The sequence below is a fragment of the Sturnira hondurensis genome, unplaced genomic scaffold (genome assembly GCF_014824575.4).
Source record: "Sturnira hondurensis isolate 20B ecotype Veracruz unplaced genomic scaffold, ASM1482457v3 Scaffold0015056, whole genome shotgun sequence".
NCBI lineage: Eukaryota > Metazoa > Chordata > Mammalia > Chiroptera > Phyllostomidae > Sturnira > Sturnira hondurensis.
In genome coordinates, this window is record NW_028087687.1 from 1,062,877 (window position 1) to 1,088,833 (window position 25,957).

General features: G+C 42.5%; 1 protein-coding gene across 12 annotated transcripts in view; it reads right to left on the minus strand.

Annotated features, from left to right (window-relative positions):
• Positions 1–25,957, minus strand: part of LIMCH1 (LIM and calponin homology domains 1) — a 325,311-nt gene that overhangs the window by 190,101 nt on the left and 109,253 nt on the right. For all 12 annotated transcript variants that reach the window (XM_037064259.1, XM_037064250.1, XM_037064245.1 and 9 more), the window contains exon 2: positions 9,645–9,715. In XM_037064259.1, coding sequence (XP_036920154.1) covers positions 9,645–9,715 — 71 coding nt within the window. The remainder of the gene's footprint in view (positions 1–9,644; positions 9,716–25,957) is intronic.

The window sequence follows — 25,957 nt, forward strand, 5'->3', positions numbered from 1 at the left end:
CCCTCTTTTGCTCTGGTAATCACCATGCTATTGTCTGTCTATAAGTTTTGTTTTGGTTTTTTGCTTAATCCCTTCACCTACTGCATTCAGCCTTCAACCTGCTCCCCTCTGACAGCTGTCAGTCTGCTATCTGTACCTATGAGTTTATTTCTATTTTGTTTATTAGTTTATTTTGTCCATCAGATTCCACATATGAGTGAAATCATATGGTATTTGTCTTTCTCTGACTAGTTTAGTTCACTTAGCATATTACTCTCCAGGTCCATCCACACTATTGCAAAATAAGAGTTCCTTATTTTTTATGGCCAAGTCGTATTCCATTATATAAATGTACCACAGATTTTTTTTATCCACTCATCTACTGAGGGACACTTGGACTGCTTCCAAATCTTGCCTATCATAAATAATGCTGCAATGAACACAGGGGTGCATATATTCTTTCAAATTAGTGTTTTAGGCTTCTTTGAATATATTCCCAGTAGTAAAATTGCTGGGTCTAAGGTAGTTCATTTTTAATTTTTTCTAATTTATTTATTTATTTGAGAGAGAGGGGAAGGGAGAAAGAAAGAGAGGAAGAGAAACATCAATGTGTGGTTGTCTCTTGCATGCCCTCCCCACTCCAGGGGACCTGACCCACAACCCAGGCATGTGACCTGACTGGGAATTGAACCAGCAACCCTTTGCTTCACACGCACATGTTCAATCCACTGAGCTACACCAGCCAGCACCATTTTTAATTTTTTGAAGAACCTCCATACTGCTTTCCACAGTAGCCGCACCAATCTTTACTCCCACCAACAGTGCACAAGGGTTCCCCTTTCTCCACATGCTTGCCATCACTTGTTGTTTGTTGATTGTTGATGATAGCCATTCTGACAGGTATGAGGTGATATCTCAGTGTGGTTTTAGTTTGCATTTCTCTAATGATTAGTGACACTGAACATCATTTCATATGTTTATTGACCATCCGTATATGTCTACTTTGGAGAAGTGTCTACTCAGGCCCTTTACCCATTTTTTTAATTGGATTGGGTTTTTTTTGGTGTTGAGTTGTTTAAGTTCTTTATAAATTTTGGACATTAACCTTTTAGCCAGTGTATCACTGGGAAATTAATATTTCACAAAGGAGGCAAGAACATACAATGAGGTAAAGATAGTCTATTCGATAAATAGCTTTGGGAAAACTGGATAGGTGCAAAAAACTGAAATGAGACCACCCTCTTACACCATACACATGAATAAACTCAAAACAGATTTAGGACTTCAATGTTAGACTTAAAACCATAAAAATCCTAGAAGAAAATATAGGCAGTAAAACCTCGAAGATTTCTCATAGCTTTATTTTTTCTGATGTACCCCTCAGGCAAGGGAAACAAAAGATAAAATACACAAATGGGACTACATCACACTAAAAAGTTTTTGCACAGCAAAGGAAACCATCAATAAAATAAAAAGACAACCCACGGAATGGGAGGACCTACCTGCTGTCCTTCCTTGCTGTGATCATTCACATCTCACAGCTGGACCTCGATGTCCAGCAATGGCTGGAAAATCTAATTTGAATATGTATAATCCATCCTCTCCCCTCTCCCCTTGGTGGGCTGTGTGTCTCCCAAACTCACCTGGCCCAAACTGAAGTCATGACCTCTCCCAGCAATCAGAGAACCCTTCACAGCTTTCATCGGGGGCCCCACCCTGCTCGTCATTGACTACTGAAACTATGATGTTAGTTTGCAGTCTTTTCTTTCATTTACCTATTCCCGGTACTTTACCAAGTCCTTCAAAATTCTTTTCATTTTCATTGCTTTGGAGATTAAACCCAGAAACCCTTCTAGGGCTTACAAGGCCCCAAGCACTCTTGTCCTTGCTTACTTCCCTCCATCCACCCCCATCTCATGCCATTGCCTCTTGTTTTCTCCATTTTGACCAAACACATCTTGCAATTCCTCCAATACACAGAACTTTCTCCTGCCTGTCTTGGGGATCTCAAACATGTTACTCTTTTAGTCTAAAACATGCTTCCTCCTTACTTCCATCTCCCTCCCCTTTTTCTCTGGCTAATTTCTACTCTGTATTCATGTCTCCACCTACATGTCACTTCTACAAGAGAACCTGAAGTTTACAACTAAGGCTTTTGATTCCAGAAGGGATCAGGGCACCACTGTTACACAATTTTACTGCAGTGTACTTGTCATTCTAGTAACTTACTACACTTATAAGTGGGTTTTTAAAAGGTTAGTTGATTGAAGGAAGAGAAGCCCTGCCCACACTGACAAGCAGATCTTATGTATACACAATATACCAAACACAGTGTACTTGCCCCAAACCTCTCCTGCTCGTATCCCTGGGCAGGATACACCTCTCTTTCCCTTACTCTATTTTTAGCTGATGTAAAATTCAACTGATGTAACATTTCCCCAATAACTGTCTTCCACACTATAAAAACCTCCCCTTGTTTAATTTATTTAATCTTGGTCGCTTTGCATTTACTCATACACAAGTTGACACTGTAACAACTGCTTTGTGTATGTGTTCAATCCCTGAGCACATTAGGAAACTCTTGAAGATCAGAAACCAAGCCTTGTATTTCCTTTTTACGCCCACCAGTGCCTAATCTCAGGGTATGCAGAACATGGTCAACATCCAACAAATCTTCCTCCAAATGACAAAATGTCTCCATGGGAAGCCACACCATGTTCTCCCAACCTGTCCCAGAGACGTGTACACATCTGTGCACGCCACATCTTACTCTGAAATCGGGACAAGAATCCAAGACAAACCCTCCTTCTTAGAATAAGCAGCTCATTCATCAGCGATGATATAAACAAGTGTTTGCCAATAGATTTCTTATCTTCAGAAAATCATTCCAGCAACCTAAGAACTGAGACAAAAATCCACTAAGGCATTCTCTATTGGTCATTTATTTGCAGAGTAACATACTCACTCCATGAAAACACGTCTGCTGAACAAACTGTAAGTTCACCTCTGTGACTCCAAAGAAGATGGCACTATCACATAAAGCATTTTACACATAAAGAAAGCAGGTGCTTCCAGGCCTTGACCTCCAAGTTTTCAGGGATGGGTCCATTCTTCATGTAAACGAGTGTGTGTGGAGAAAGAGAAAAAGAGAGACAGACAGACAGACAGACAGAAGAAAAGAAGGGAAGAGATAGAGGAGAGAAGAGAAGACGGAGATAGCAGATAATATTGAGGGTGACAGTTAAGATTGGGAGAAAGTTAAGGTCACCAATGGTTAGGTGGTCTAGGTAGAAATCTTACTACTAGTCTCAACTTAGTTACTACATGTTAGTAACGGGAAATTCAGAGGATCAGAAGGGTCTTCAGGAAACTTTCCACCTGGGACAGGAAGCAGGTGTGGAATGAATTGCTGAAGTGCCAGCCGTGGGGGTCCTCAGAAGCCTCAGAGGGACCACTAACTCTGCCTGAGGTGCTCTGGAACAGCTTCTCACACAAAGAAACTGCAACAGACTGGAGGGAGCAGGAGGAAATGACATCACCACAGAGGTCAAGGTTACGGACTCCAAAACAATCCTTCTCGCCTCCAGCTCTGCCAGCCAATGCTCATTACATACGGATGATGAAGTCTGTAAGGGACCCAAACTTTCTTGCCCAGTTTTTGATCACAGGCTGGGCAAGAGAAGCCAGAAAATAAAATCTCAATTCATTCTTCCTGTGGCTTGTCGGCAGCCCTGGGCAGAGAGCTGATGGGCACACGGTGACACTGAGTTCCATGGACTATGTCATATTTGTAATTGACTTTGGGCCAATTTCCAACAATATTAACGAGAATAGCTAGTGATCCAGAGTGCCAACAAGAGCCAGACACCACTGAGTGCTTTACAGTATTCTCTCCCTGGAATCCCTCAGGGACCATAAGAGGCAGCAACTTCCCTGTTTCATAGACAGAGGGGAAAAAGTTAACATTTGAGTGTCCACTAGGTTCCAAGCACTAAACAAAGAGTTTCCTGCATATTTTCAATTCATGTCCTCTCCAGAACACCCCTATGAACTAGGTGCAATTACAGTTGCTTTAGAGATGAGAAGACTGGTGCTCAGGGAGGCGAGGTAACTTGCCTAAGGACACGAAGCAGGCAAATCCAAGTTCAGGACTATCCACTAGGTTGAACCACATACAATTGCATTTTCTGACTGATTTGGTTTACTAATACAACATTATCACAGAATTCAACTCAAGGTTCCCCAAATGCATTCACTTTCCATTATGCTCTCTCATTAAAGGATTTGCACTGCCTTTTGTTATATATACAACATATATAAAGCAAGTATGGCACAATGATAACTGTGTTTAGTTGTGGGGTATATGGGTAATCCTTATATTATTACATTATAATCCTTACATTATTCTTCTCACTTTTTAAAATAAGTTTGAAAATTTCTAGTAAAAAATTGGAGCTGGGGAAGTTGGGGGATCTGGGAGGGTGGATTATAAAGAAATTCCTGAGAAAACCTTTTGTAAAAAAATTATTTGATTTACCCAGATAGCATTTTTGCATTGCCCAAACTTGATTACTTCATTTTATGAGGATAAACAATTTACACCTAAAATTAATTCCATGGTACTTACAGGCTGGCTAACCTTTTCTGTAAAAGACTAGATAGCAAAGAGTCTAGAAGACCCACACACAAATTCTGGTTTTATTTTCAACCCTTTAAAAATGGAAAAGCCATTCTTTGCAAGAAGGAAGGCCAGTACAAAAACAAACCAAGGGTCATGATTTGCCAGCCCCTGATACAGATGGAATTTCATGGAGTTCTATCTAAATAATAAAGCCACAGTCAGGAAAACAAGTCAGGAACTTTCTGGAATGATTTCAGAACAGTCTGACCTGGATGCAGGGAAGTGGTGACCCTCACCAGGACTCTGTACAGGGAAGGACTTCCTTAGGGAACGGGTTCTTTTTTTTAATGTTCTTTAATTCTTCTTCTTATTTTTGTTTTTTAATTTTTTATTGTTGTTCAGGCTGGGGAATGTTTGGTTTTTTTTTTGGCAGCCTTCCTTTTGAACCCCGAAGTCCTCAGGGACACAATGCAGTATTCAATGAACATTTCTAACAGCATGACAATTGTCATACATTTGCAGCTTTGTCACATGTTGACCCCAGATCTCTAATGCTCAGTGGGGAGCTCAGTCATTTGAGCATCAACTTCTCAAACTTCAACTATACACACTTGGCAAAAGCGACAGAGCCAGAGAGATGATTCTAGCAAAAACACATCCACTATGATTCTAGCTGGCATATGCACTCTCTTCTGTGCCTGCTAGTACTTTAAGTTATGCACTTATGCATAAGGAGTTTACACGGGGTGCATATGCAAAGCCATGTGCCTGTGCGAAGCTGTGTGCACTGCACTTTGCAGGCAAACTAAAAGAGCTCCCCGGGCGATTTGGACGCTGGTCAATTTCCATCTGCCAAACTGCCTGTAGGTGCCAGTCTTTTCTTTCTGCCGCCGTAGTTTTATTTTTAGTACAGGCCCATCACTCTCATTGTCTCCATCTAGTCTTGACAGCTCCACCTCAGCACACTGAAATCTACATGTCCACTGACCACAGCTCCCTGTCCTCTCATGCCCTCACTCTTACTGGACTCGCCTTCTTATCTTAAGAAGGACAGCCAGGCCCTTGACGCTCACATTTTCCAAGACTGACAACCCAGTGAGCCCCCAGCGGTTATTCTCTGTACGGCCCTTCTCCCCACACTCTCGTTTTTCTGGCACCAGTTCCATCCCAACACAACCTTCCAACCTCTTGTTTTTCTCTCCCATTGCAATCCCACCTCTAGACACAGGGCAGTGGAAGAGAGCAAAAACCAAGAAATCAGACTTCTGCATTTAAATCCTTCTTACTTGCATAACCTTAGCCAAGTGAGGCAACCCTCAGTGCCTCAGCTACTCCCACGTACGATGGGTATAGTAATGGTCCTCACAGGCTGCAGGTGGGTATAGAAGCAGGCTGGGAAGAAGAAAATCAGGCCTAGCCCCAGACGATGCCCTTTAGTTTGACAACAACTATAACATTAAAATTCCAGGCTCATACAAAAACTTAGGAAATATTTAGTGGACAAAGAGTATGATGTTCCTCTACGGATGCAACCAACAGTCAGAGCCTGATCCAACCCAGACAAGGAAATAAGAGTTTGTTGAACAAAAGGAAGAATAGTTTTCAGCTGGAGTCTATATTTTCAAATGTGGCTACGGGAGTGGTGATTAAGGAGTTAGAACTCCCTAACCACCAGCATCCACGTAACTCTCACTGATTCTAGACAGTGGCACAGCCTTAAGCAACTTAAAAATTTTTTTTACTGAATTTATTGGGGCAACTGACATTAGCTAACAAAATGATATAGTTCTCAAGTGTACTCGGCTTTTCAAAGACAGTTGTTTAAAACCTGCATGGATCCATTGTCTGGCAACCCTCCCTTTCCCGAGACCCTCCAAGCTGAGTTCACTGCCGTTTGGCCCTCGCCATCAGCCAATCACACACCTGGAACACTGCAAGGCCCCCACCTGGCCAACCTGGTCTCTGGAGACAAGTCCCAGAAAATGTACCTGCTAATGTCCATCTGCAGCCGCCCAATAGGCTCAGATCAAACCTAGCCATGCCCTGACCAAAAAGGAGAGTGGAAATCTCCCTCTGTTGTTACCAACCTTTAGTGCACGCAGCTGCAGGGTCACGTTTTTGTGCCTGGTTGCTCGATGGGACTTAGACAATAACTAACATGTCTTGGGTTCGTATCCTGCCTATCCAGACAGTAACACGTGTCCATGTCCTATATTGGCCAGTCTCTCAGTTTCAACACCAGGCTGTTTGCTATCCAAGCCCTTTATTTATTTAAAGAGACTTTTGCTATAATCTCTGCCTCCACATTGTCTAACCAACTAACCATGGCCTGGACTTGAACCCTATCTCTCCACAATAATGTAGCTCTAACACTCATTAATGTGTTTGCAAAAGGCCAATGGATAGGGACATTGCACACATAAGAGAATCCATCCTCTAACTCAACATCTCAATTTAGGTAAAAATCAAATCCTGTGTGTGCAAATGTCTTTAGATCGAGAGCCTTTAGATTTAGCTCCTGAGCCTGCTGAATCCAAAGTCAGACATTGCCCTCGATGGATTTATTCACGGGGATGTAGTAGAGAAGTGGAGGCCTATAAGAATCTTTGGAACAAATGTTAGGTAAACAAAAATTGATATCCAAGATCCACTTCCACAGATTAAGTAAGAAAGCATTAGGGAAATAAGTTAGATCATATTCTGGCTAGTCCATTCACACTGGGAGAGGGCTAAGTCCAGAATTATTCGAGAAACAGGTGCTAGAATCCAAAGGAAGTGTTAGGGGTCTGTCTAGGCTTGTCTTTGGTGAGATGCTAAACCAGTTATGGTTCACCTATGAGATGAGCTCTGACTTAGTTTTAATAAAGAGAAAAGATCTGGTGAGGGACATGTTGGGAACCACCCTGCCTGATTTCAGGAGCTGTAACCCCTCCATGGCTAAGGGTGAGTGAAGGACCTTTGGACCATAAGCCACTAAGGAGACAAAGCTTATCTCCCTGGCAGGAGCGCTGCATCTGCTCCTTTTACTTCATCCATAATTGGTCCCCAATTCTTGATCGGTTAGCCAATGATGGGTAAGATTCCCCAAGGAGGGAATGACCTAAGACAGGCACATGATTGTGGAGGCCCCAAGGAAGGACTTGGGGGACTACAGCAAAAGGTGGTGATGGTCCCCCACCCCTCTACTATCACATAGCCTGAGTCTTCATTCTGTCTCCTAATCTCTTGGCTGCCTGATTTAAGCCTGAAACAATGCTGGTGGTGGGTACTGCCCTGTGCTGAAAAGGGCGGGTTCCCCAGGTGATCAGGCCTAAGAAAGAATATGTAAAATCCTGTGAAATCTGCTTTGTTTAGAATGTTCTCAATTAAATAAGGGTCCAAGTAAGAAGTGAGTTCGTTCCTCAAAGTTTTGTAGCTCTTTAGCTATCTGACCCTGACTCAAAATAGGCCCTCAGAGTTCTTTGTTATCTATTGTTTGATCCTTACTGCTTGACACTGATTAATGAGCTTTACCTGTATTCCTGTGCAAAACAAACCCAATAAAAGCCCATTGAGGAAAAGGCTCTTGGCCCTTCTCCTTTGAGAAATTGGCTACCTTTCCTCCCCAAGCAGATCATGTCTTGGTAGACTTATTCTCATCTGTGGCAGCCAGGGGAGGCCCTGCAGGCGGAGCCCCCCCACAGGGACATAAGTATGAGAAGACTTCATAGGAAGGAAGGCATAGAATCAGCTAACAGGGGTGTAAGTTTCTCTTTGAAGACAGAAGGGCAGTAGGGAGCAGAGGGGAAAGGATGCTAACATGAGATGTGTTGAAAGGTGCTGCATAATAATCAACACCTGTATACATATGTAATTTTTAAGACACTGTATCCGCAGGATCCTGTTGAAATTCACAAAAAAGTTTGTGGAAGAGACAATAGATATAAAGATTTTATTACCATTTTAGAGAAGGGAAATAGAGACTAGAGGAAGTTAACTTACTTAAGGGTGAAGGGGGGACATGACTATCTAGTTCTCAGGCTCCAAAACACGTGCTCTTTCAGCTACATTGGTGAGTGGGTCTCAAACAACATCTGCAAGTCGCTAAAATTAGAGCATGTTCTATGTGATTCCAGTTACGTGAAGTTCAAGAAAAGATAAAATAGATGTGATGACAGAAATCAGAACAGTGCTTTCTACAGGTAGTTGAGATCAACTGAGAAAGGACCTGGGGGAACTTTCTGTTCTATATCTTGATCAGGGTATAGGTTACAGGCAAGTACACCGTTCTGAAAACACATCAGACTGTAAATTGTGGAGCTGTGCATTTCATGTAGATGCAGTTTACTTCAATAAAATATGAATCAGTACTGCGATTACAGAACCTATTAAATAGATTCAAATTTTGAAATCTTGATTTGAAGTTTATGTCTACCCACCTATATGTCTTAAGGTTCTAGTTTGTGTCCAGAACCACTTCACAGAAAGTTCTTGAATCCATCATCTCAGCAGCACTCTATGACAAAGCCCAGGCTCAAAACATACCAATTAAACTCTGCAGTTATGATTCATACTTGAATTCTGCCAACAGCACAAATGAAGCATAAGAAAACTAGTTCAGGGAAGCAGGCCCAGTGGAGGACACTGCCTGGCATGCTTGTCAGTAAATAAAAGCACTGTTTGCACTTGGCACAAGCTGCTTTTGTTGGGGTGGGGGGCGGGGTGGACAAGGGGGGAAAGCTGCTACTTTTATCACAGGTCAATCCACATCCTTTCAATTACCTGGGCCCGAATTCTTACCCAGTGAAAGTGGGTTGGAGCTGAGTGGCAGGGACCAGATGTTCCTTTATCTAGTCCAAAACCGCCACAGGGCCCACCACGCCCTACTGACCACTGACCCCTCACCTATTTATTTACATTCACTGCTTAGCCCAGTGATTTTCTTAAATTTCAGATTCAAACTGATTAAATTTTTTAAAAAAACCACTGGAAGTTTTACATGCAAACTGAATAGCATTGATAATTCTTTTTGAATAAAATCCAACTGGATACAGTCTATACTTACTCGCAGAGAAGGATTCCGTTTTCTAACCCTGTCCGAAAATCTTTATCACCAAAGCTCCTGCCGGTTACTTGCTGGGAAAGAAAAAAAAAGAGAGCATAAGTTTTTCATTTTTTTAAATCAGCAAGCACAGTGATTATATACTTGTATATATTTACCAGCGCTAAAATAACTGGTAACATTTTAAGAACGGCAAACATGAGCTCTGAATTTCCTTTCCATGTGTAGTTTTGCTTAGATCTGCTAATCTTAAATTTAGACCATATTTTGGAAGGTTTTTTTCCTATTACCTTTAAAAATATTTGTTCTTCCTGATAAATATGTTACTTTTGGGGGGTTTGGCCATGACATGTCAAGGCCAACCCTCTTTCACCCATACACTTTCAAAAAACCCTGTAGGACCTACCATCTAAGGAAAAGTATCTATTTGTTCAAATGTTAAGGGGGCAGGAGGGGAAGGAAGACAGACCCCTAACCTTCAGAGACTAACATTAGGACAGAAAGATTAAAGCTAATATCCACAGTAACATGATTTAAAGGAGGAAAATAAGATCTGGGAAGGAATGAACTTCGACAGCACGGGACTAAGGGCCAATCATGATGCCTCTCGGCAGCCCTCTGGCTTAGGCTCTAAGGCCTGCATTTGTTCATTCAACAAATATTTTTTGATCATCTACAACAGGCCTTGTAAATATGCATACTAGTAACTCTAAAGCAATGTCTTAAATAGCAAAATAAAAAAGTTACAGTTAATAAGTCAAGAAATGAGATTAAAAGAAATCATGAAACACTCTAACAATTTTAAAAAGGCAAAAAAATGGAGAAAGGAATACAGAACAGATGGAATAAATAGAAAGGAAGTAGCAGTACTGTAGACTTAAACCTAACCATATCAATAAATGCATTAAATATTACAAATATCCCCAATTAAAAGACAGAGATTGTCAGACTGGATTTAAAAAAAAGCAAGATCCAACAACATGATGCTTACAGGAAATGCACAAGATAGAAATACATTAATATACAAGAATAGAATAAGATACACCATGCCAACACTAATCAAAAGAAAGTTTAGTCACATTAACGTCGGACAAAGGAACTTTTAGAACAAAAAATATCTGGGGGACAGAGAAAGTCTCTTCACAATGACAAAGGGTTTAGCTCACCAGGAAGACACAGCAATCCTACACGTTTCCACACCTAATTAATAAAAGAGCTTCAGAACTTCCAGCCAAGATGGAGGCATAGGTAGACATGCTTTCCATCCTCGCACAACCAAAAGCAGGACAACAACAAATTTAGAAATAAAAATAACCAGAACTACCAGAAAATTGAACTGCTTGGAAGTCCAACAACCAAGGAGTTAAAGAAGAAACATTCATTTGGACTGGTTAGAGGGGCGGAGACAGGCAACAGACTGAGCCAGGTAAGGCGGGGGGGTTGGGGGGTTGGGGGGCTGGTGGACTGGGCAGCCCCACATTTGCATGTGAATAAGCTGGGAGGGACAACTGGGGAGTGAGACAGACAGCCCAACCAAGGGTTCCAACACCGGAAACCAAAGCCTCCAAACCTCTGCCTGTAAAAGGCTGTGTGGGTTGCAGTGGTGGTAGAAACTCCCAGCCTCACAAGAGTGTCCATTATAGAGACCCACAGGATCCTAGAACATACACAAGCCCACTCACCTGGGAATTAGCCCCAGAAGGGCCCAACTTGTTTGTGGGAAGCGGGGCAAGTGACTGAAAGTGGGGGAGAGCCAAGCAAGCAGCATTGCTCCCTCTCAGACCCCTCCTCCACATATAGCGCCACAACACAGTGAAGTGGGTTGCCCTACTCTGGTGATTACCTAAGGCTCTGCCCCTTACAATGTAACAGGTACGCTGAGACAAAGAAATATGGCTCAAACAAAAGAGCAGATCAAAACTCCAGAAAAACAACTAAGTGGCGAGGAGAAAGCCAACCTTTCAGATGCAGAGTTCAAAACAATGGTAATTGGGATGCTCACAGAAATGGCTGAGTATGGATGCAAAATAGAAGAAAAAGTGAAGGCTATGAAAAGTTAAATAAAGAAAAATGCACAAGGAACCAACAGTGAAGGGAAGGAAACCAGGGCTCAAATCAATGGTTTGGAGCAAAAGGAAGAAATAAACATTCAACTAGATCAGAATGAAGGAACAAGAATTCAAAAACTTGAGGGGAAAAGGGAGAGAATCATAGGGGAAAAGGGGATGGACTCACATGAACAAGTATAAAGGACACATGGACAATAACTAAGGGTGGGGGGCGGAAATGGGAGGGAGGTGGGGAGCACTGGACGGGGGGTGGGCAGGGCTGGGAATATAAGACAGAAACCTGTACTTGAACAAGAATTAAATAAAAATTATATTTAAAAAAAAAAACTTGAGAAGATGCTTAGGAATCTCTGGGACTACTTTAAATGTTCCAACGTCCAAATCATATGGGTGTCAGAAGGACAAGAGGAAGATGGACAAATTGAAAACTTATTTGAAAAAATAATAAGAACTTCCCAAATCTGGCAAAGGAAATAGACTTCCAGGAAATCCAGGAAGCTCAGAGAGTCCCAAAGAAACTGGACCCAAGGAAAACACACCAGAAACATCATAATTAAATCATCCAAGATCAAAGATAAGAAGAGAATCTTAAAAAGCAGCAGGGAAAAAGGACACAGTTATCTACAAAGGAGTTCCCATAAGACTATCAGCTGATTTCTCAAAAAAAACCTTACAAGCAAAGAGAGGCTGGAAGGAAGTATTTGAAGTCATGAAAGACAAGGACCTACATCCAAGATTACTCTATCCAGCAAAACTATCATTTAGAATGGGAGGGCAGATAAAGCGCTTCCAAGATAAGATCAAGTTAAAGGAGTTCATCATCATCAAGCCCTTATTATATGAAATGTTAAAAGGACTTGCCTAAGAAAAAGAAGATCAAAACTAAGAACAGTAAAATGACAACAAACACACAGCTATCAACAACTGAACCTAAAAACCAAAAACAAAAAAACAAACTAAGCAAACAACTAGAACAGGAACAGAATCACAGAAATGGAGATCATATGGAGGGTTATTGGCGGGGAGTCGGAGAGAACAGAATGGTGGGAAAGGCACAGGGAATAAGAAGCATAATTCATAGGTATGAAATCGACACGGGGGAGTTAAGAATAGTATAGGAAATGGAGAAGCCGAAGAACTTATATGTGTGACCCATGGACATGAACTGAGGATGGGGAATGATAGCGGGAGGGCAGGGCAGGGCAGAGGGGAACAAAGGAGAGGAAAAAATGAGAGAATTGTAATAGCATGATCAATAAAATATACTTGCAATATAAAAAAAAACTTCAAAATATATAAGCCAAAATAGACAGACTTGTAAGGAGAAATAGACAAATTCACAACTAGAATCAAAGATTGAATATCTCTCTTTGAAAACACAGAATCAGTGGACAGAAAATCAAAACCTTCAAAATACCTAAGATAAAATGATGGACTTGCATGGGGAAATAGACAAATTTACAACTAGAGTCAAAGACTGAATATCTCTTTTTGAAATCAGATAGAATAAGCAGACAGAAAATCAATAAGCATAAGGAATAGTTGAACAACACTATCGACCAAGTTCACTTAACTGACATTTCTAGAATACTCCATCCTATAACAGGAGAATACACATTTTTCTTCTCAAGTTCACAATGAACATTTATTGAAATAGATTAATTTCCGGATTAGAAAACAAGTCTCCACAAACTTAAAAGAACTCAGTTCATAAAAAAAGTATGTTACCTGACTGACCACAATGGACTTAAATCAGAAACTAACAACAGAAATATCTGTGGAATAAACCACAAATAATTTTAAACTAAGTAGCACAATTCTACACAACCCATTGATTAAAAAAGGAATCAAAAGAAATTAGAATGTATTCTGTAGTGAAAGAATACTGCAATATAAAAATGTATAGAAAGACGCTAAAGTAGCATTTGGGGAAACTGTATAACATAAAACATCTATATCAGCAAAGAAGATCTCAAATCAGTGAATTTTGCTTCAACCTTAAGCAAATTAAGCCCAAATTAAGCAGAAAGGGGGAAATAATTACATTATATCAGAGTTGAAATCAATCAAACAGAAAAATCAATGGTATCAAAAGCTGTCTGTCTTTCTTTGAGAGCAATAAAATGACAACTCTTCAGTCAGGTTGATAAACCATTAGCTAATAAAATTGATAACTTTTGGTTTTAGCCAAAAAAAGACACAAATTATCAACATCAGGAATGACAGAGATGACATTATTTCATATTCCACAGACATGAAAAGTATAACAAAAATAGTATAAATAAATTTGTTGGGTAGCAGCTAGGAATGAGCAGCAGAGGGGGGCTACAGGCAGGGCCCTCGCCATTACAACCTAACAAAGAACTTAATACAGGAGGCGAGGAGCAAAAGGGAGGCAAGTCTCACCAATGAAGCCAGCAGTTCTGAGCTCAGTGTGTTAAGACTGCTGGTGTCTCAAACATAAATAGCACAAGAGGAAAGGGAAAGTCCTTGAGACTCTGTGCTGGGAAAGGGAGCCTCTGTAATAATTTCACTAAGACAAAGAGTCTTTACTAACTGAGAAAGAAAGCCTTGTGGCTGTACATTATTCCCAAGATTTAGAAGGGGCGGGAGAAAGCTAGAAGCTGACTAAGGTATATAACCCCTGAACCCCAATAGCTGGAGTACTTGGATTAGCTACATACCCATTTGTAGTCTCGATTCAAATGCATAGAACAAACTTACTAACAAACTTACTAACAACTTTCTTTCCTCAACGTGTGGGGCATTTAGACTCGCCAGGCACCTGCTTGCAGCTCCATACTTGTATGTGTTTCATAAATAAACTGCTATTTCATTTCCACTACACCTGTTCGCTTCTTGCTTGAATTATTCTCTTGCAAGTGAGACAAGAACCCAGGCAGGGGAGAGGGCCTCTTGACTTGGGTCTCCCTCTCTCCACCCAGAACAAATTCACCAACTTAGCTGAAGGGGATAAATTCCTTGATACAAGCAATCAAAGTTCACTCAACAAAGAAATAAATAACCTCCACCCTACCCCCTCCAAAAACACCAGGCCCCCCAGAAGGCTTGCCTGGTAAACTACACCAAATATGTAAGGAAGAAATAACACAACTCTACACAAACTCTTCCAGACAACTGATGAGGAAAGAATCCTCACAAATTCATTCTATTAGGCCAACATTATTACCCTGCTTCCAAAACCAGAAAAAGACATTACCAGACACACACACAGAGGAAATAGGTCAACATGTTATCTCTTCATGGCTGGAGTCAGATGCGATTTTTATTTCCTTCTTTAAAAACGTCCCTATTTTTGCCTTTACTGGTGTGGCTCAGTGGATGGAGCACTAGGCTGAGAACTGAAAGGTCACTGGTTTGAGTCGCAGTCAGGGCACATGCCTGGGTTGCGAGCCAGGTCCCCATTGCAGTGTGTGCAAAAGGCAACCAATACACACCGATATTTCTCTCCCTCTCTTTCTCCTTCCCTTCTTGTCCCTCTGAAAATAAATAAAATCTTTAAAAATAATAATAAAAATGTCCCTATTTTTCTAAAATGTTCTACAATTAATACATGCTCCTATAATTAAACAGTCTTTTGTTTGTCTGTCTGTCTGACTGTTTTCTAAAGAGCAGTCTAAGGAAACTAAGCAGTCCCAACTCTGCCTTTCAAACCAGAGCTCCAGTTCTATTACAAAACATGCTCATCGCCACTCCCACTAGAAGGGCAATTCACAAGTCAATAAAATGCATTGCCTGGAAAAGGAAGGAAGGGAGGGAGGGAGGGAGGGAAGTCCTTTTGTGAATATCCTCTTTTTCTTATTTGAGAGGAGAAAAAAAAGAATAAAAAGTAGTTCTTTACTGTTTACAAATATCTAGCTTTTTCCCAAAATAAAGACATTAAGAAAGATGCCATTTAAAAAGCCAAGGTTTTAAACATAGACTTTAAGCACTTTAATATTTTCTTTCCTGAATCTGTTAGTCCTATTTGTATTCTCCAAACATCACTTACATGTTCTATAAAACTAACCTCATTCACCATGAAGTGATGAGGAAGTTTTGAAAACATTTCCCCTCAGGTCTTTACACATTTGTTAAAGGTGCTACATTCTAGTGCAGATGCTGCTAACACTGAGTACCCAGACAGTTCACTCATATTTTTTTATGGAATCTCTGGCCAAGTTAACACAAGCCCATCTCCAATTTATTAAGCAACAATAATAAACAAGGCCTAGAGATAGACATTCAACTGAGACATGACTGCATGCAGCAAGCTTTCTGACTGGCAAAGAAAGCAGTGTCTAAACTCTTACCATAAACAGAAGGTAACGTAAGTGTTAAGGTTGTAAGAAAATACTGGTGGTCCATAGACTTCCTAAAAGGCCCATGTGCTGTCTACAATTATCTCGCATGTGATGCATAGGCAGTAAAAAAATGTCAAGTGCAGTTGACTAATAATCTGCTGTCCATGTGCTTCTCAAAATCCTCCAAGATGTAGTCTGATTGAATTCAATTTCCTAGCCTCACAATTCTAGAGATAGAAATAGGCACCGTGCATTTGCAGGAGGGTGCTCATCTCTGCCTCCATTCCGCATCCTTTGCTCCTTCCCCTCTCTCCTGTGTCCGCTGGGTCCCAGCACAGCCTTCACATGGCTCCCACCAACCAAAGGCCATCCATCCTCCCGGCCGAAGTCACGAAGTGTAACAGCAGCACGTGGATCTTGGTTAGGAAGGTCAACGGCTGAATGCACTCCAGAAACTCAATAAGGTCCACGCCCCTAAAATAGTCGTCCTCAGACCAGCAATGGCAGCATCTTTGCCTAAAATTAATGTTAAAAACCAAACTCATTCCTCCCACCCTCTTTAAGATGTACTTAATCAGAACCAGCATCTTTAAAAGATTCCCACGTGATCCACAGGTGCAGTAAACTTCACAAAGCCCTGACCTAGCATACTAAACTAAGCCAGCATTTGCAAATCAGAAACGGGGAGTTCCTTCCTTTGGAATTGGGATTTTGGATGACCTGTCTCAACAACCCCTCTCAGCAACATCTTTATTATGTGTTTACAATATCATTTGTTGTATATTTAACTCTGAAGACTGCTAATTACTGTTTCCACTGTGACAGTATAATCCATTACTATAAAAAAAGAAATAGCTGCCAAGAATCGACCACTACTACCCAAGTTCATGAGCAGGGGAAGGGAAAAGTGGCCACCCAAACTCTTCACTGACCTTCCCACCTGGATCCTGACTGATCAAGGATTCTCAGGAACCCTTCAGACAAGACACGGGCCAAACCATCACTTTGGGATCACCCTCCAAGGACACAGAGCAGGAAGGGGAAATTAGCAGAGCACTTAAAAAGAGCCTGAGATGGGCACCTGGGACATGGGGTGGGTGGGCAGAGAGCCCAGGCTCAGGAGCAACCAGGGGCTATCAGGGACGAGTGGCGTGAAACGGCAGGGGCTCTTTGTCATTCCCTCAAATTCTGCTCTCCATGCCTTGCTGAGCTTCATGCATCTGATCAATTAATCCTTGCAATTCTTTCCTTGCAATTGTTCAACTTAGTCATGCTTGACCCTGACAGATCACACCCGAGTATGCACACCAGCAAATCCTGTGGATACTCCCTCCAGAATTCAGCCGGAACCCACCACTGCTCACTGCCTCCACTCTAGCCCCTCACTCTGTCATCTCGCACCTCGGTAAGAGTCTCAGCTGGCCCCACTGCTTCTGCCCTTGCCTCCCTTCTATCTATTCTCACCACGGCACCCGGGGTAACCCTGGGAAGTTAGATCCCGCCACCGCACCATTCAAAACCCCCAATGCCTTTCCATCTCACTCCCAGCAAAAGCCAAAGTCCCTGCGGTCCCCTGAAGATATTCGACATAAAAACAAACAAGCAAAACCCAAACAACAACAACGAAACACAAAAAAAACTAATTGGAGTGCATGCACAAGACTATTAGAGAACACAGAGATTTGAAGGGTGGACATAATGATCTCACCACTCCAGGAGTCCTCAGAAGTACTTATGGGGGCAACTACGTCACCAGCTATGCCCTGCGTGTCTTTCAGGAAAGCCCTTTATCAGATTTCCCTTGCTTTACGGCTCAGGGTTGATTCCCTTTTGTGACTAACCAATCTGTTTGTTGAAGGGACATGTGTCAGATGAAAACACTCAATGAGTGGATGATTTATCAAAACCTTGATGGTTTTAAAGAAAAGATTTCATGTAGCTTAGCAATTAAACCAAAAGCAGAAACAAGCAGACGTTAGGATGTGTTATCACACTATTTTATGCAAGTAATTACTGAGTAAGCTCATCTGTGTTTTGATTTTCTTCCCACAGAACTAATGTTATTATATTCCTGAGTGTGTCTATTTGAATGCATTGCTGTAAGCCATTTAAATAACTGAAATATAAAGAAGTAACAAAAAAAGTCTGATAAAGAAAACTGCACAACTTACGGTAACATCTTTAGGATGTGTTTATAATGTAACACATTGTATATCAAAATTGCTATACTTCACTAATTATTTTGTTACCATTATTTATTACATAATTGCCATGAACAGGCAAAGGCTGCCAAGAATCAGTCTCGGCCTGATAATTACCATTTAAACAAGTTGTATTTCAGATATGTTTTCATTAAGCTTCTTTTTTTTAAAGCAATCTGGTGGATAAACTCCAGTCTACTAATAAACTGAAGGCCTAAAGATTTTAACTATATAAATTTTGGAAAACTTATTATAATGGTCTTAAGAGGAGAGTCTACTGGCTGGCAAAATACTGGTTCCTAGATTCAAGCAATTGGAAAAATACGAAAGTTAGTAGATTTTTTTATTTAACTTTTGAAAGACATGGATATATTCTCTCAACTGTACCATAACAGGTACACTTTTCAGGCTGTTGTAATTTCCTCTAATAAACAATAAATGAACATCACACCTCTTTAATTCACTGGAGATAATTATTTGTGGCTCATTATGCTCATTTACCTCCTGATCACATTTGACTTATTTAACAAGAACATTTCTGCATATTTTATACCTGAATTGTAAAATAAAGCAGATTGGAATTGCTCTTAATTTTCACATTTATTGAAAATAAATGCACTGCTATTTCTGTCTCCTTCATGGGGTTGCTAGGAAAAGCAAATCAAGATTTTTTTTTAATTTTTATTTATTTATCTTTAGAGGGGAAGGGAAGGAGAGAGGGAGAGAAACATCAAATGTATGGTTGCCTCTCGTGCGTCCCCTATTGGGAAATGGCCCACAATCCAGGCATGTGCCCTGACTGGGAATCAAACCATGATCCTCTGGTTCGCAGGGCTGCACTCAATCCACTGAGCTTACACCAACCAGGGCAAAAGATTCTTTTTTTTTTTCCAAAATTTAAAAGATTTTATTTAAGTCCATCCCTGGGATTTACCCTTACAACAACCTTTTTAGCAATGAGTTCCAGAATGTTACATAAAAAATAATTACATATTCTTGGCATACAATGTTATATCAGTTTCAGAGGTACAATGTACTGATTCAGCATTTATACACTTTACCATGTGATCACGACACTAAGCCCAACACCCACCTGTCACCATTCAAAGTTATTGCAATATTATTGACTATTTTCCCTTTCACCTCTTTTCACCCGTCTTCCCATCCTGTTTCATGCTGGACCATCAGTTTGATCTCTGTTTTTATGAGTCCGTTTTCATTTTCTTTTGTTTGTTCTTTTGTTGTTTTTCCCCTCTTTTTATTGTTGTTCAAGTACAATTGTCTCCATTTCCCCCCCTCCAATCTCTCCCCATCCCAGCCATCCCACTTCCCACCATTGATCCTACCCTCCTTTGGCTTTGTCCATGTGTCCTTTATACATGTTCTCTGATGGCCCTTCCCCCTCCCCCCCCATTATCCCCTCCCACCTCCCCTCTGGTTACTATCAGTTTGTTCTTAATTTCAATGTCTCTGGTTCTATTTTGCTCACTTGTTTGTTTTTTTGATTAGCTTCCACTTATAGGTGAGATCATATGGTATTTGTCTTTCACCTCCTGGCTTATTTCATTTAGCACAATGCTCTCCAGTTTCATCCTTGCTATTACTAAGGGTATTAGCTCCTTCTTTTTTTCTGCTGTGTAGTATTCTGTCATGTAAATGTACCATAGGTTTTTGATCCACTTATTTACTGATGGGATCACAAATCAAGATGATACTGAAACTTTTTGTAAACAGTTATAAATCATACTCATCTGAGCCAGAATTAGCAATCAACCAATCAACCATCTACTGAATACCTATTTCATGCCAGGCAGAATAGTAGGCATAAGACCAAACTAACAAGATCTGGAGCCTGCCCAGTAAGAATCCACAACCCAGGGGAAAGACACAACATTATAATACAGTAGGTGTTGGTAGAGAAACACGGACAGAGATCTACAGGAGCACGGAGGAAGCGATTAGCACAGATTACGTGACTGAAGAAATACTTGAACGATAACAGTCAATACCAAGTACCATGTGTCCTCTCTGTTCTAAATGCTTGCTGCATTTTAATTGATTTAATCCTCATAACAACTGAGGTGGGTCCGATTATCATTCTCTCCATTTTAAAGTCAAGGAAACCTAGACATAGAAAGGTTAAGTAACATGTTCAAGGGCACAGAGTGAGTCAGTAGCAGCGCCTGGACTTAGTGGTGTGACTGCAGAGTTCACGTTCCCAGACATGACTCTGTGCAGCATCTGAGTGAAGGAATGAACTGTCTTTACCCAAGAGAGTCAAGGGAAGCCTCAGAGGGGCTGACGTTTGAGTTGGTTCTGAAGGATACGAAGGGATTCCCCAAAGGAAGGAGATAAAGTAGGCCACTCCAGGGAGACACAAAGACCTGTACAAAGGTTCCTTTGAGTAAAGAGGAGGATTTCTAAGGGCCGATCATGGGCAGCAGGCGGGCAGGACCAGGAGGGCGGTAGGAAATGACGTGCCCAATAGGCACAGCCCAGACAATCGAGAACCTATGTGTCAGAACGATGGCTTGTACTGGATTCTGAAACAAAACAGGTAACCCAGAAGATGAGGGTGGGAGGAGGATGCTGCCAAGCATTCTCCCCATGTTCCATTATCTCCCCATTCCTAAAGACAGAATCCCAGAATGGCTTTTGCTTGGTGCTCACAATTACTTCCTGCTGACTTTCCCACCCCCATGGTACAGCAACAGCCCCGCTGTTGGGATCACAGAGCAACTCAGACCACCAGGCCGACTTCTCGTCAAGACCACCACGCCCAGCCCTGCGCACCTTGCTCTATATTCCATGGCTACACCTGTCTTCTCGTTTTTTCCTGCCAGCTTAAAAGGAAAAAATATACTTTCTCCTTCCTCTGTCAAGGTGCTGACTTTATCTCAACCTCACCTCTTGGTTCGTGTCATCCTTCATCACTCCACTGGTAGCACAGTGAAAACCCTTCTTTTCCTAAAAACCCTAATCCAGCCCAACCCCTTTTGCCACTATCCTTCCTGCCGCAGCCCACACTCCCTCTCTCAGTACACTGTGCCCACTGCCCTTATCTTCATTGCTCAGCCACCTACAAGCTGCCCACTTTTAATTTACTGAAAATTCTTAAACGGTTAAGAGTTAAGAGCCAAGATTTTGACTCTGAGCTCCACCAGCATAAGCTAAATCATCAGCAGATTAATGAACTTCTGCCAACCCTCAGCTCCCCTACTTACAAAATGGTAATTGTATCACCTCCAGGTTTGCTGAAGAGTGAATGAACTGGTGTATGTCAAGCCCTCCCCCAGTACCTGACCCACAGGAAGAGCTCAATAAATTTCACTGTCAATATCGGCAGCAATGTTAGAACTGACATAGATTTCATCCATGATTTCTCTCTTTCCAATATTCTCTGCAGGCTCTTTCCTCCCTGATGGGAGACAGAACTTCACCGGTTCTGTCTTAAACTCCAGGATCGCCACACTGTCTGACCTAAGAGACATTTTCTCCTCTGACCCGAGTCAGGGTCTCAGCAGCAGGACAGTCAGGCACTCCCTCCTCTTTAGTCACCTGAGTCTCCCAGGCCCCTCCCACCCCAGACTCTCCTGGCCCTCCTCCCACCGCATTCAACAAATGCTCCTTTCCCTGCTGACTTGGGTGCTTAAACCTCATTCACTTCCTAACGTAAAACATGGTTCTTTCTTCTCTTTCATTTTTCCTTTGTTCTCTCTCCAACCACACAGTCCCCTTCCCTGGAGAGTCCCATACCCTTAAATATCTCATATATGATAACTCATACATTTTTATGAATTTAAATCTCTTGCCTTTAAATATCTTGCATGTAGTAACTCACACATTTTTAAAAATATAGCTCTGCTCCTTCTTCCCTGAAGTCCAGAATCAAATATCCAATTTCTCGCTCAACATCTCCACTTGGGTACCTAATAAATATTTCACATTTAAGGGCAAACCAAAATTCATGATGTTTGTCTCCTGACCCAAACTTGTTCCATTTTCCTGGTTGTCTTCCTATCAGGGAAGGACATCACTGTCCCCACCCCCAACAACACGGAGATGCACTCGAGCCATCAAGAAGAGCACGGCTCCTCCCTCCAAAAGCTGTCTGAGATCTGTCCTTTTCCCTCTGTCTCTACACGACCGCACTAGTCCAAGCCTTCATCACTTCTCAGCAGGGCAACTGTGGCAGCCGCCTCTGTGGCCACCCTCCTTCCACGCTGATCCCTGCACAAGTCGTCTCTCAGACAGCCTCCAGGACTCTTGCTACAGATCCATCTCCTGTCCCTTCTACCTACACCAGAACAAGTCTGGTGTAGGAAGACTAGAAGCGGGTGTCCCTTCACCCACGCCGGGGCTGATGCCCCCCAACACTGCCTTCTGAAGGCACTTCTTCCAGTGGCACTTACACTGCTATGCTCTCTTTAACAACAATAGCTCCTCGTATCTATTCAGTTTGGCTTGGCAAAGAAACAGCACAGAAGTCCAGGCCTGTTATCAGACCATGATCCTCTCCAGCACTAGCTCTGAGTGCTTAATAGTGAGGATAATAGAATGCAATCTGCAGAATCCATTTATATTTTCATCATGTCATCAGAAAACCAGAAGGCGCTGTTTATAGCCACACATCGACAGACTCCACTAAAAAGGGAAAAAAATCTAATTAAGAATACAGGCAATGCTCAAAAGCACCCTGGGAGCAGTAAACCCTCTGATGCAGCCATTGTGTGCTCTGGACACAGAAAATGGGTCAGGCCCACAGCATGTGAGCGGGTTCAGCAGGAGCTGTGGCTGCAATCCTCGAGCCGTTGCTGCCTCACACAGAGACAGCACAGCAGCTGCAGCGACAGTCGGACGACGCTCACAGTGAGCTGCAACACAACGTAAGTGTCTGCAACTGACTTGAGAGCAAAGAGAAAGAAGAGTCCAGAAAGAAAATGCGCTTGTGGAGTAGCTCTGGGCTGTGTGTGTTTTCTCCATTTCAAGGAGCAGGGACATGCACCAGCCATGGTGTGATTTTTACCTGGGTATCATGTCGCTCCATAAACACTTTGGTTCTGGGCTGATTTTGGCAAATCGGTGTATGCAACTGCAGTCTTCAGTGCAGTGAGACAGAAACTTTCTAACTAGGCAAATCTGGATCCCAATTTCAGGCTGACACTGAGGAGCGATGTGACACTGGACAAATGCCTCATATTTCTCTGAGCCTGCTCCCTTGTCTTTAAAAGACGGTTGTAGGTGTCTGTGTTATGAGGTCGTTAGAGGTTAGGAATCATGAGTAGAAACATCTAGTGGGGCATTTACTACTGACTGGAACGCCTTTTACTCCCCCTCCCCCAAGCTTCATGACTGCCATATTTCTCAGGGACACTGCTTAAGAGAAAGGGGGTAGAGTTGAGGCAGGTTTGCTGCTGCACCGAGGGAGCTGGGTCTGTGAGTGCTGGGTACAAAATCCTACCCATCGTCCAGCTTAAATGAGACCATGAGGAAACAATTGTGCATATTCAGAATATGACACATCGTATAAGAAAATTGGCTTTCAAACTGCCAGTGCTATAGCAAATACAGGAGGGTTGCTGTTCTAAAATAAGAAACTTGAAAGAGATACAACCACTGGGGAGACCCCACGTGCTCACCCCCACGGAGAATGAGAGGCGGGGGAGTCGAGGAGCACACCCTCCCCTCTACCACACTCGCCTCTTCAGGACCTCTTTGCTTGCTGGTGAGTCTACCCGGAATATTCGCCCTTCAGATGAGTGATGTAGAAGCTGGTGGTGCCACTGTCTTCCCACATCTGGGGGCTGTGACTTCGCCCAAAAGTTACCTCTAAGATGGCCGTCTAGGTAAACAAATCACTGCCTCCTCGCACAACCACAGCAAAATCACAACTGGACTACAGAACAACCATCACTCAGAACCAGCAGAAATCAAGTTGAATTGAAATCCTACAACCAAGAAATTAAAGAAGAAATCACATCTACCCAGACTGGTAGGTGGGGCGTACAGGCAGGGATGCAGATGGGCTGGTCCCCTACCTACATGTGGCAGATACAAAGTGGGAGGGATATTTTGGGAGTGAGGAGTCCCAGCCTCACACCAGGCCCCACAGCCCAGGGTTCCAGTGCCTGGAAGATAAGTCCCCACGGTTTCTGTCTGTAAAAACGAGAGGAGGTTGAGTTGATGGAAGCAACTGCTTGACTCTCAGGCACTTCCTCCTAAAAGGTCCACACCCAGTCTTACTCAGACTCACTCCCCCTGAGCTCCAGCACCAGGGCAGCAGCTTGAAGGGCACCAGTGTCATACGGGGAGGAACGGAAGTGTCTGGCGTCAGGGCGTGAACTGGGGGACAGATTTCTCTAAGACAGAAAATCTCTAAGACTGATGGCAGAGGTCCCTGCTACTCTTCTGAGCCCTCCCTGCACAGAGCTGCAGAGCATGGCAGACACCAGATCTGAGATTCCATCAACCTGGCTCACACACTTTGCGCCCCCCTTGGCGATTCCCTGAGACACTGTTCCACCCAAACCATGGGCCCACTCAAGTGACTAGCAGTGGCTTATCCATACAAATGACTTGTCTTAGCCCGTGCTTCCGATCTCCCTAAATCTTCTCAACAAGCAGCAGATGGCCTCAGTGAGCCCTTATCCCTTGCTAAGTGGTCCCAGACCCAGCACTAGCAGCAGCTGGCCTTGATTCACAGTTTGGCCTCACTAGGGGACCCCCAAGTCCAGCATAAGAAGCATCCAGATGCAGATTTCTTTATAGTTTATGCCAAGTGGCCCCAGGCAGAATACAAGTGGGCACCAGAGCCCTGCTGAAGTAAGCCCTGCTCTGTGGAGTCGGCCCTGCACAGCTGATCCTCCACAGAGGGTAAAGGTTGGTGGTCAGTGGTCACAGGCTGTCCTTGCAGCTGACTGGCCTGGGTAACTCCCTCCCATTGACTCACAAAAGCAACCAAAGCTCAACTACAAGAGGAGGGGGTGCTCATCCCACACAAAGGGTGCACCTCGAGTACCTAGCTTGGGTGATAAGGGAGGTTGTGCCACTGGACCCCAGAGGACACCTACTACATTAGGCCATGATGCCAACACAGGGAGTCACAGTGGCTCTACCTAATACACAGAAACAAAGAGGCTGCCAAAATGAGGAGACAAAGAAACATGGCCCAAATGAAACAACATATCAAAACTTCAGAAATAGAACTAAACAAAATGGAGATAAGCAATCTTTCAGATGCAGAGTTCAAAACACTAGTTATAAGGATGCTCAAGGACCTGAGTGAGTATATCAACAGCATAAAAAAGATCCAGTCAGAAATGAAGGGTATATCAATTGAAATAAAGAAAAATTTACAGGGAAAAACAGTGGACTGGATGAAGCCAGGAATCAAGTCAAATGTTTGGAACATAGGAAAGTAAAAACCAACCAACCAACTGGAACATCAAGAAGAAAAAAGAATGCAAAAAAGTGAGGATAGTATAAGTAGACTCTGGGACAACTTCAAGCCTACCAACACTTGCATCATAGGAGTGTCAGAAGAAGAAGAAAAAGAGCAAGAAATTGGCAATCTGTTTGAAAAAATAATGGAGAAAAACTTCCCTAATTTGGTGAAGGAAATAGACACACAAGTCCAAGAAGCACTGAGAGTCCCAAACAAGATGGACTCAAAGAGGCCTATACTATGACACATCATAATTAAAATGCCACAAGTTAAAGAGAGAATCTTAAAAGCATCAAGA